The 11127-nt window shown below is 46.8% G+C and overlaps 2 protein-coding genes across 6 annotated transcripts; one reads left to right on the forward strand and one right to left on the reverse strand.

Annotated features, from left to right (window-relative positions):
* The first annotated feature begins 93 nt into the window (after positions 1–93).
* LOC125712313 (V-set and transmembrane domain-containing protein 5) lies at positions 94–4437 on the forward strand. Of its 2 annotated transcripts, none has more exons than XM_048982256.1 (5): positions 94–229; positions 2042–2288; positions 2919–3245; positions 3702–3845; positions 4063–4437. In XM_048982256.1, the coding sequence occupies exons 2-5, from the start codon at positions 2213–2215 to the stop codon at positions 4092–4094; spliced, it is 579 nt and encodes a 192-aa protein (XP_048838213.1). In that variant the 5' UTR covers positions 94–229; positions 2042–2212; the 3' UTR covers positions 4095–4437. The 2 variants fall into 2 exon arrangements, with proteins under 2 accessions (XP_048838213.1, XP_048838214.1); XM_048982257.1 differs by lacking the exon at positions 94–229 and adding an exon at positions 939–1224.
* An 87-nt stretch (positions 4438–4524) lies between these two features.
* Positions 4525–10864, reverse strand: med17 (mediator complex subunit 17). 4 transcript variants are annotated; one of them, XM_048982122.1, is made up of 13 exons: positions 10735–10864; positions 10018–10275; positions 9664–9827; positions 9181–9400; positions 7942–8078; positions 7700–7781; positions 7428–7580; positions 7207–7337; positions 6859–7043; positions 6447–6584; positions 5721–5838; positions 5360–5519; positions 4525–5272 (listed from the first exon to the last, which is right to left on the reverse strand). In XM_048982122.1, exons 2-13 carry the CDS (start codon positions 10250–10252, stop codon positions 5064–5066), a joined length of 1932 nt encoding a protein of 643 aa, XP_048838079.1. In that variant the 5' UTR covers positions 10253–10275; positions 10735–10864; the 3' UTR covers positions 4525–5063. The 4 variants fall into 4 exon arrangements, with proteins under 4 accessions (XP_048838079.1, XP_048838080.1, XP_048838081.1 ...); XM_048982123.1 differs by having other exon boundaries at positions 10762–10861; XM_048982124.1 differs by having other exon boundaries at positions 10744–10831.
* Between the last annotated feature and the right edge of the window lie 263 nt (positions 10865–11127).

Genomic DNA, 11127 nt, shown 5'->3' on the forward strand with positions numbered 1-11127 from the left:
CGCTGTTTGATGTATAGAATTGGCAGCACTTTCCCTGACAGTGCGACACTTCGCGCGCGTTCATCCGCGCTGTTTTTGTGCGACTCGAGAACAACTGGAGTAGGAGCCGCTAATTTCAGCACCCATCTCTGCTATTAATATCACTAAAATAATACACTATATATGATATGACGATTGGAACTCTCCACACTGAAACAACAACAAATTGCTTTGGAGAAAGAGAAGTGCAGTAAGCATTTTTTTTTCAGAATCAGTAAAGACTTTTATTATCCCGAAGTAAATTGTTTGAACGATTTTATAGCTTAAATGTGCGCGACGGGGTTATGAGTCCGGTGTCTAATGAATTGCTGTAGTTTGATTCCCGCTCCAGCCAGATCAATCACAACACCATTAGCCTCTTGAGTAAGACCTTTAAGCAGAACTACTCAACACTGACTCTAGAGACCCCAGCCGGGCTTACAGGGGTGGCATAACATGGCAAATTCCACCCGAACAAAATTAAATGCCTCCCCATTTATAACACTAATTTTGGAGGTAGTGAACTCTGTAACTCTTATATAAATCAAAGTGTTTAGTTCCTTACTTAAAGCACGCCAAATGTGGTCCCCAGAGTATATCGAGTGGCTAAATACCCCCCCACCCCAACACACACACAGACCTGTACTCATCTTTTTTTTTACCCAGCCCTAACCTTAACCATAAGTAGCCAAACAAAACACAAACCATGTGGCATTTTTAGTTCTTTGATTTCAGTTCCAAATTTTAATAAACATTTATTTCCCCTTGTGGGGACCGAAAAAATGGTCCCCACGACGGCAAAATAACCAAATCTCTCTCTCTCACACACACACACACATTCACGTCGGACTTACAATATTTCTTAGCCGAAAGTAAAACGTGAAAGCATCAAAGTACCACCTACGGATGACCCACTAAACAACTGGCGTTAAAACTTTCGGACGGGAAGCTGATCGTTGTTTTTAGCCTCTGCGTAAAACAATAGATCGGGGACGGATTTAATTATGATATAAATGCTTTTTACATGTCGCGTACTGTTTAAAACCGTATACAGCAGCCCACCGTATTTCAAAACAAGCTTATGTGTTAATACTTAACATATGAATGTATTTTAAGTGGCTTAAAGCCAGCCAGCTGACCAGAGTCACGCCAACTTCCTGCCACCCTATACAAAATTTTCGAAACGCGTCCCTGCTCGAGACCAAGGTGGGTAATCTGAAAAACGCAATTTCCAAATTCCCGCTTTAATTTAAATTTAAGAACAGTACACCAATAGCTATTGCAATAAGATGTCGGCTAGCTGGCTGGATAGCTATTGATAGATTATGCCTCTGGACAAACTGAGACTGTCAGCACTAGCCTGCGTGTCATGCTTTATATTTCCATTCCTAATGTCGATAGAAACTGGACGCTGTTCCAGCAACCTCAGCAATCGATACTTTGCAATATTTGCGTTTCAAAGTGTGCTTTTTACTGGCTGTCTTGCACAGAAACTCCTTATGGTTTATGTGTGGGAAGTTTAATTGCTTACTTGCCGGATACTGTATGATAAGGGACATGAATGGGCGTGTAAAGTGTGTTTGAAAAACAATGGAACTGCAAATGGTGGGGGGGGTTACAGGGCATACAGGCTGCAGACATATCACAGACACACACTGCCACACACACACACAGACAGACAGATACATATACACTGCCACACACACAGACACACCTCAGTCCACATCCGCTATGCCTTTTGCTTGGGGGTTTTTCGCAGGTATTCCCTTGTTTGTGAATCCAGGTGTCATACTGAGCAGGACTGGCATGTAAATCTCTCCACTCCTGAGGCTGTTCCGGGAGCGGTGCAGTGCAGCTAAACTTCCTGCCTCCCTGCACTGAAGATTAGCCCTGATAGTCACACTTTTTCACTTCTGATCCTTCTTACCTGAGCCTGTGGGGTGTGTCGGCTCTCAGGTCACATCTCTCTCTCTCTCTCTCTCTCTCTGTCTGTCTCTCTCGCTCGCTCCGCAACTTCTCTCAGGCATTGTCTGAGGAACCTGTCTGATTGGTGGAGGCATACGTGGAGCCTGTTGTGTCGGCGTGATACAGAAGGCCAAAGAGACCGGGGAGTTTCAGCGACAGAGAAGGAGCGGGAGAGGAGAATGAGCCGGCAGACATTCGGTGCGACCCATTAAATGGAGCCAGGGAGCTAATGTCGCAGCGGGGGGGCTGGAATCCGTGTGCCACGGTGACCCTGGCGGTGCTGTACATGGGCTTGTGTCCCTCGGGTGAGTAAACACGGGGCCCGCTGTGCCAGGTCGGTCTCTAGAGGAGGCTGATGGTACTGCTGAAACTCCTCAAGGTGCTTCTTCCTGAAACAGGAAGTTCACTACCGGGGTGAAGCTGGACCCACACAGATACTCCAGGTTTTTGTGTGTGTCTTTTAAGAACAGGACTGCAAGTGTAAATAGAATCTAAAATGAATCTGTGTGTTTCGGCAGCTTACGCAATGGATTTATGCTGCCTTGTGTATGTTATATTGAATATACACACAGAAATACACTGCATATATACATACATCACACACACATGTATATTCTGTTTGAAGTAATATAGTATGCATATCAGCTGACTTTTAAACTTTAACCTCAGGATTTAATTGAATCCAATAAAGGGATTTTGCAAGCCTATTCAATTTACATAGGAATGCTTAAGTACTGGTTTGTGGGGGTGTGGCTTGATAGGTCACGTTTCAAATGCATATTAAACACTTCTAAAGTCCTCAAAGATATCCACGGCAAATAGGAGCGTTTAGTTATTTAAAGCAGTGAAACCCTCAATTCAGCAGTAGTAATGTAATATATAAATGATGTATAAAAAGGTATTGTTGGATAGTGATTGTTCTCTCTGGCTGGCAGGGCAGGCCATCAGTGTTAACAGCCCCCAGTCGAGCCTGCAGGCGTCCGTGGGGGATGACGTCTTGCTGTCCGTCCGCTTCACCTGTGTCGGGACCCCCACCGTCCGATGGATGTTCTTCTCGGCCAGGGGGGGGCAGCAAGTCGCCACCTGGAGACCAGGCTTTTTCCGCAACGTGTCAGAGGCTTATGTGGGCAGGCTGCACCTGCATGAGAACGGCTCAGTCACGGTGCTCACGGTCGGCGTGGGCGACTCGGGCTTCTACTGTCTCACTGTAACCGATGAGTCGGACAGCAGCCGGGACGCGGCCATCCTACTGACAGTCAAAGGTAGGAACGCCCCCCCCCCAACATGCAGAAGCTGCAACACTGTGCAACACTGTGACCCGAATTCCCATACACAATGCAACGTGTGCATAGATGCATTGTTCACTCAATTGGTCAGTCAATGAGTAGCACCCAATACAATATTGTCAGGTTCCATATGTATTTTTTTATCTTTTGTGCAATAATATTTATGTCTGTACTTAAAAAAATGTAGTTTTCTATTTTCGTTCATCCCCACAAAATAAAATAGGAGTGAATTCACTAGATTCATCTAATCATCCATCTTCTGGTTGCCAATCTTGGCTGGGGGGGGAGGAGGTTAGGGCCTAGATCTTATCCCAGGCAGCACTGAATGACTTAATTCCAAAACCATTAATATCATAAACGGTTAAATGTTGTGATCGCATTTCAGTATCTGCAGTACGTTACGCTTCTCAGCCTCTCGATTTCTGACGGCAGAGGTGCTCTTTGAGGACGTGCAGTACCTGGCGGTCTTCATCACCATCCTGGGGTCGGCGGCTGGCTTCCTTGCGGTTATGATGTGGTTTCTGAACAAGGTCTCCGTGCGGATTAAAGAGTGGTGCCACCGGAGGCACCTGCCAGGTGACGCCCGTCAGCTACTCGCCGCGCCCTCACACTTTGCATCGTACAGTTGTAGCCGTTCACAATAAATGTACCACATTGTATCATAATTACTGCTGCTATTATCGTCCCCATTAGAGGAAGCTTTTAGGTACAAAGTGGTGCCCAGGAGTGTGTTACAGGTACATTGATTTTTAAAAAATCAATTAAGATCCATAACTGTGCTGTTTATTTTCAGAACATGAGGAGACAGAGCTACAGGCTCTCTGAGACAAGGAAGGGTGACAAGGTCACACATTGTAGGGACAATAATATGAGGAGAGCACCGGTACGAGGCCGAAAGGTTTCAGCCTGATGCAGGAACTCTTCTGTTGGATTCAACGAAAGACTTCTAGGGTACAAAAGAACGTGAACTTCCCATGGAGTCTTACTTATGAATAATTTATGCACATAAGCAATTACCTGGATGCTAACAGATCGTCATGGATACATCCAACTTTTGCAGGATGTTTTCTGTGTTTTATGTATTTAATATATTTTTTAAATATTTCCATTAAGCATGTTATCTGTTCAGTTTACTTTAAGGAGAATGAAATAAAATTATTATTTTGGAGACGCTTCTGTGTATCGCCACTAGATGGGCCTTTCAGTTGAGAGGAAATTTTGGGTTTTTGAGAACAGTTTTCGCAACAAAAACAGCTTCACTACAAACAACATTTATTCTTGAAGGTACAACAAACATGGGGTTTTGATACTGAACTTAAACAGTGGAATGAAGGAGTTTTAGAATCTCGTAACATGGTTAATGGTTTTAACGCAATGGTAACAGCTGCGACGTTTCATGCTCTACATAAAAACACACCCCCTCTCTCAGACACACACACACACACACACACACACACACACACACACACACACACGCAGAAACCATCACAACCAAACAGCTAGTCACCATAAAGTAAACCAGTGGGTGAGACGAGCAAACTACTGCATTAAACCAGTCCTGAAAGTCCCTGCAGCTGGTTTCGAAAGTGTAACACAGAACCATGTGACACGCACTGTTGCCATGGTGATGTCAGCAAGTACACGCTGACAAGACCACACTCCGGTCGGGCTCAGCTGGAATGCGGAACCCTGCTCCGGCCTAACAGGTCTGGGGGGATTCTGCATGCTGGCCAGCTGGGTGGGTGGCGGTCTTCTGTTGCCATGACAACCATTGCCAAGACAACCACCACATGGCTACGGGCAGGGCGTGAGGGCGGCCATAAGGAGCTCCATCTTGTAGACAAAGTTGCGTCCCTCCATCTTGCTCCAATGCACCTCCTTGAAGGGGCCGCGAAGGTGATTCCACTTGACATCCTGGATCACGTCACCCTTTGGCAGCTCCTTGCACTGATTCCGAGGGAACTGGACCAGAACCTTACAGCCGCTCTCTGGTCCATTGCGCACTGAGGTAACAGGGAGGGGTTTTTAATAAGGCGGCTGATTGGACAGCTCTACGGACACGGCGGGAGGCGGCGGACTGGGGGCCGCACCTGAGATGGCGTACTCCCCGCTGGAGGAGGCCACGGTGATGGCAGACGCATTGCCGATGCTCTCGATGGGACCCAGGCCCACGTGGTTGCTGAAGCTGAGCACATGCCAGCCCATCACCTTGGCCAGCTGCTGCACAGCGTGGACCTGGTGCTGAGACATCTACCACACACACGACGACCCATCAGGATACCATGGGATCTGAGGGGCTCTTACTGTGACTGTACCCATCTTAAGGCCCTTTACATTCTGAAAAACATATGGAACCAACACGACAGACCCATGGCTATGGGTACCACGTGCGCGACACCGTCCTCTGTCCGGATGATCTGGATCTGAAGGATGTGCAAATTCGCCTCTCACCTGGGACAGAAGGAAGTCCTGCAGCTCCTGTTCCTGATGGGACAGTGTGATGACTCTGCCGTCCCGATGGACGACCCGGATCTGCTCCACCCCAATGTTCAGCTGCAGCTGAATAGACCTGAAGGAGTCCAAAGGGTCAGAGGCTATGTCAAAAGGTCAAAGGTCCTAGCCAGTGCAGCCAGAACTCGGGATACAGGGGGAGCATTCAGCCAGTACTAGAAGAGGCAGTGCTGCTCAAGCTCAGTGTCCGACGTCACATCTTAAGTCAAGTGGTCAAGTCAAATGGACGTTATTGTCGTGCAAACATAGCAGAGTTTGTAGCAGCAGATAACAGAAAGTACAAACATGCCAGTAAGAGGAAAAGTTAGACTAAAGCGGTTGGGGATGGTGAGGAGTTGGTGCTGCTCAATTAGGGAGTTCAGGAGCTGTACATCTTGTGGGATGAAGCTGTTACAGAATGGTGATAAAATACGTTTGGCTTATATACTACAGCTGCACCTGAATCCAATGGAGCAGTAAAAAACATAATGGAGTGATAAAAGTCAGCAGTGTCTTGAAGCAGAAGGTTGGGAGAAGCCTGTCACAGGCTTGTTTTGGCATGAAAACACCGACATCCATCAGGGGCGTGTATATCAAGAGAATATAACTAAGGGCGCCATTCCCAGTCATCATTAGGCTGATATTTTTATAACGGACAATACAGTGCGTCGTCCGAGGGTCACTTACTTGCAGATCTGCTCATACCCCTGTGAGGTGATGAGCACCTTGACGCTGGACTCGTAGACGTCGTTGATGTTGGACCAGTGGGCCTGTATCTGAGGGTCCTCTATGCGGCTGGCCAGGTTGTCGATGGTCCGTGCGGTTCTGCCGCGATACGGGAGACGGGTCAACGGGACGACCCTTTTCATGGCTAATGGTCAAGAGTGACTTTCTGGCGAATGTGGATTACAAGTGAAACAAGACATTTCTGAAGCATTTTTCCTCTCGGGTAAAACAACATGAGGAGGTAACTCTACAATCAACTCCAGGTCTTGGAGCAAAGCCTCACTCCTAGAAAGTTTGATTCTCCACCACTAAGCACAACTTGTAGTAAATTTTGCATGGTGTGGAGGAAGAGCTTGTGAGGTTACAGGCTGACCTGCTTCGGAGGAAGATGTGCTTCGCTTGTTTGATGATCTTCTCCAGGAGACCCTCGCCCTGCTGCAGAGAGGCTATCTCGGCCTTGTCGTAGGCCATGGGCCCTGCTAGCCGCAAGCGCTTGTGCCCAAAGGGGGCACTGGCTGGATGTGGCATTACCACGGAGCTCAGGGTCTGCTTGTGGAACTATTGGAGAACGAGACAGTGTTTATGAACTGGTGGGTACAGATGGCCTTAGTGTAACACAAAATGCAGTAAATCTTGTACCCAAGACACAATCAGATCCATCAGCACAAGATTTGACCAAAATAAACATCCCTTAAATCCATCCAGCAAGAGGTAGGGCTACCTCTCTCATGAGTTGGTGCAAGTTGTGTTCTAGAACATAGAGGTGATCATCTGCCTTGGGCTTCTCAGGAGAGGCTTTCGAGTTCTTCTTGTCCCCCGTGAAGTGGCACAGTGAAATTGAGAGCTGCAGGCCTTCAGGACACAAGGGGGCAGCATTCAGTCCAACAACCCTGTCCAGACTCACGACAAACACATGAGGAAATACTGGGCTGCACTTCATACCTGGAAAAGGCTGAGAAATGATCTGATTCTTCACCACGATGTGTGGAATCTGTGACTTGATCTGAACAGCTTCCCGGGACAGCTGGGCGAAAATCTCCTTACAGAGCAGGACATTCTGGGCTGCCTCGAGCTTCAAATGCCAGGGCTGGGTTCCTGAAAGGTGAGTCATTGCTCGCTCAGAGAGCTCACACTGCCAACTGCCATTCATAAACTTCCTCGTTTCACACATACTGGAGTTAGAGCCCCAAAACGGACAGAGTGATGAACCACACCTGCTTTTGGTTTCGGCTGCCGTCTGAAGAGATTCACAGTACCAAGGTCACCAATGTCAGGGGCCTGTTTCTGAATTGAAACCTTAGGGGCAGAATTGGGAGAAGGTAAACACCGACCCAAATTATACCTATGGATGAAGGATATTCTAAAGAAAGCTTTATAACAAATGCTTCGATGCTTCATTTTTCATTTTGACATTACACACAGCCGTTCATAGACTTCCTAAGTAAATACCTGTTACCTTAATGTAGGCAGATCCCTCCAGATCACTGGGAATCTGCACATTCAGGGGACAGTAATCCTCAGGAATCTTCTTATCCAGGTCAATGTCTGTGTTTTTGATTACTTCAAATGTACCGTGATGAGGGAACAAAGACCCTGGAAAACAAATCACAATCAGGACTAAGCCTCAGTTGTTCTCTCCTAAAACAATCTGAATTCTTACTCATATTTAGAGTTCTCATTGTTCCCATCACAAATTTCCAAATTCTACCAAAAACTGAAAGAGGAGGACAAACCACACAGATAACTTGTGTTACCTTTGTTCTTTCACTGAAAAAGACACCTTTACTACTCTCAGCAAACTTCACTGCACCGTCACTATTGCAGCAGTGCTGCAAAAACTTCTGAGAATCTGCCGCATGTTTCCAGCTGAAGGACTGAGCCAGCTCTGGTCCAAACACAGCTGACTGGTCAGGTTACTAAAGCCGAGTACCAACACAGCACGTGACCCTGCCAAAACCACAAATAATCCTGGTGACCTAGAACGAGCTGACGGACCGCATGCCTGGGGTTGTCACGATATCAGATTTCCACTCTACGATAACTGGGGCTGAGAGAATTCACGATAACGATATAATCGATATATCCAGGACATTACACAACAAGTGTATCAGTGTATTTACTCCCAGCAAAATCTATTCAAATGCTGGCTTTTCGGTGTTTTGCTATTTAATAAGCAGAATTTATACCGATTACCAACTGTTGGGCATCACAATATGCTTCCCATTAATACTTTAGGTGCATGATTAATCTGCTTATTAAAATGTAGGTTTGCATAAACATTGGTATAGTACTGAAATGCTGGCATTTGGACAGATTTTGCTGGGTGTAAAAACAATGTCGCGCTTATCTGAAGCTTGCATATTGCAATTAGAAATTTAGAAATTAGTGATTAAGTATCACTGTTCACACACCACAGCACACAGTGCACAACAACGAAATGTGTTCTCTGCATTTAACCCATATGTGACCATGTGACATAGCAGGGGGGCAGCTAATTCAGCGCCCAGGGAGCAGTGCCAGGGGGTGGTACCTTGCTCAGGGTACCTCAGTGGTGCCTTGTTGGGCTTCGAACCAGTAATCTTTCGAATACAAGAGCGCTTCCCTAACCATTAAGCCACCACTGGCCACAATAATACTGTTGTTATAAATTCTTTTGGCTGTAAATTCGCATGCCCGGTGAGTGCCGGTGAAGTACCTGCGCTGCGGTAGCTCAGGTCCCCCAGGATCTTGTCTCCCACCTTCCGGAGCTTCCACTGGGAGCGCAAACGGAGGAGCTCCGAGTTGAAGTCCCTCTGGCGCCGGTTCTCCTGGTTCTCCGCCACAGACTTGCTGAGCTTCTCTGCCCCTTTCTGCAGTAACTGTGCTGCGGTAGCCAAAGCTTTCTTCTTGCTAATCAGCTGCAGCACCTGAGGGGCCTACAGAGGCGGGGATATGGTGAGATCGTCAGCTCGAGCCTTGTCTATTATCAGTCATGCTGATCCTGGTTATGCTACCTTGTGGGATAAAGACCTGCTGTTAGACTGGTGGTATATTCTATGCCATCACCAGACCATAATGGTTCAGCTCAACAACAGTCAGGAAACTGACTATCTGTCCTTAAACTGCCCTGGTGGCGAAGTACATCAAATGCACAGAACCACTTGAGCCAATAATAAAAACAATTTACTGCAGCAGTTACCTTCCCAGCCATTGGGTCCTGGGAGACCGGATCCAGGGTCATGTACTTCTTCTGCTTGACGACGTTCAGGACATCATACAGCACGCACATCTCAGTCAGCGCGCTCCGCAGGTTGTTCCGCACCGAGTCCCAGGGCCACAGTGATGGCTGGAACTTCACTGTGGCTAGAAAAAGACATGCAGATATCATGCTGACTTCCATCTCAAGCATGCTATTAGCACATGCGTCTCGATATGCACGAATGGCACGTAATCAAGGACAGAACACTCAGGGCATGTACATGACGTGAGAATACGATGATGATGATGATGATGATGATGATGATGATATTTGGCTGCAAGCACGGGGCCTCACCATCATCATCCTCAGGCTCCTGCTTCACCCACTCATGCTCCCGGTGCTCGCCTTCAGCCCCCTCCTCCTCCGAGTCGGATCCCTGGCTGAAGTCAATACGCTGGGCGAGCTTGGCTAGGTTTTGAGACATGGACAGGGGTGGGACGTACGTCTCCAAGCCATCCAAGGAGACCTCCTGAACCTGCTTCTCGCAGGAGGACTCGATGCTTACACGTACTGCTGGCCCACCCGACATGATGCTGGGACACGGGGCTCAAACTGCATGAAAGTACAATTTTCATTACTACACAAACTAAAGCGCACAGCCATAACGATACTTTATTTAGCCATAGTTACGACGGCGTATCTAAGCATCACATACCATTTAAGCACTCACGAGACACCAAACGAAACACGTCCAGCAAGCACCGCAGACGTAGGTGGTTATCGTTATACAACTTAACCTTATCCCACCGTTAAAAGTTGATATATATTTTCTTAAAGTTACTAAAGTTTATTCAGCGGTAGCGGACTTCCACTGGATTAAAATTACAGGCATTTAATTAATAAACGAAGTACATACAAGCCCACCTAATTGGCTAAAAAGCCGTGCGGTTCACTTAGCAAAAACGCTATAGCAAACAAACCATTTGCTCCCGACAATAAAATACCGAATATAAGGACAAATATGCAAACACACTACATACACCTGCGTTTGAACATATACTAAACACATACCTTACTGACCAAAAAAGAAAAGCCCACCTAGTCCATGGACTACTGGAAACCCATAATCTGACAGGAAGTGACGTCTAGCCGTGTTTCAGATTGTCGCGAGACTTCCCCTGAGAAGTGGTGCGGGGTGGGGGCTATGGAGTAGCTTCAGAAGTGGCTTGTATTACTTTTATTCAGCGTTTAGTTTAGTTTAGGTCGCCAAAGAATTACTGGCAGGAACCGGTGCCACCCATAGTATTAATGTTGCATGCAGAGGCTGGATTTTGTAAACGACAGCATCACTTTACGCTGTCTGGGCAAAGTACATTTAATCTAATGAGAGACGAGTTGCCCGGTACATAAGTTATAATACATCATGACGTTGCGCACATCACTTCATAATTATTTACGTGTAGT

The sequence above is a fragment of the Brienomyrus brachyistius genome, chromosome 17 (assembly GCF_023856365.1).
Source record: "Brienomyrus brachyistius isolate T26 chromosome 17, BBRACH_0.4, whole genome shotgun sequence".
Lineage (NCBI taxonomy): Eukaryota > Metazoa > Chordata > Actinopteri > Osteoglossiformes > Mormyridae > Brienomyrus > Brienomyrus brachyistius.

What these genes read in the sequence shown, in the direction of transcription:
- LOC125712313 (XM_048982256.1), top strand. Translation starts at nt 2,213, where the DNA reads ATGTCGCAGCGGGGGGGCTGGAATCCGTGTGCCACGGTGACCCTGGCG. An exon ending in CATCCTACTGACAGTCAAAG is followed by an intron (nt 3,246 to 3,701) that starts GTAGGAACGCCC and finishes TTCTGACGGCAG; the next exon opens with AGGTGCTCTTTGAGGACGTG. An exon ending in CCACCGGAGGCACCTGCCAG is followed by an intron (nt 3,846 to 4,062) that starts GTGACGCCCGTC and finishes GTTTATTTTCAG; the next exon opens with AACATGAGGAGACAGAGCTA.
- med17 (XM_048982122.1), bottom strand. Translation starts at nt 10,252, where the DNA reads ATGTCGGGTGGGCCAGCAGTACGTGTAAGCATCGAGTCCTCCTGCGAG. An exon ending in GGAGCCTGAGGATGATGATG is followed by an intron (nt 9,828 to 10,017) that starts GTGAGGCCCCGT and finishes GTCTTTTTCTAG; the next exon opens with CCACAGTGAAGTTCCAGCCA. An exon ending in CATTTCTCAGCCTTTTCCAG is followed by an intron (nt 7,338 to 7,427) that starts GTATGAAGTGCA and finishes TGTGTCCTGAAG; the next exon opens with GCCTGCAGCTCTCAATTTCA.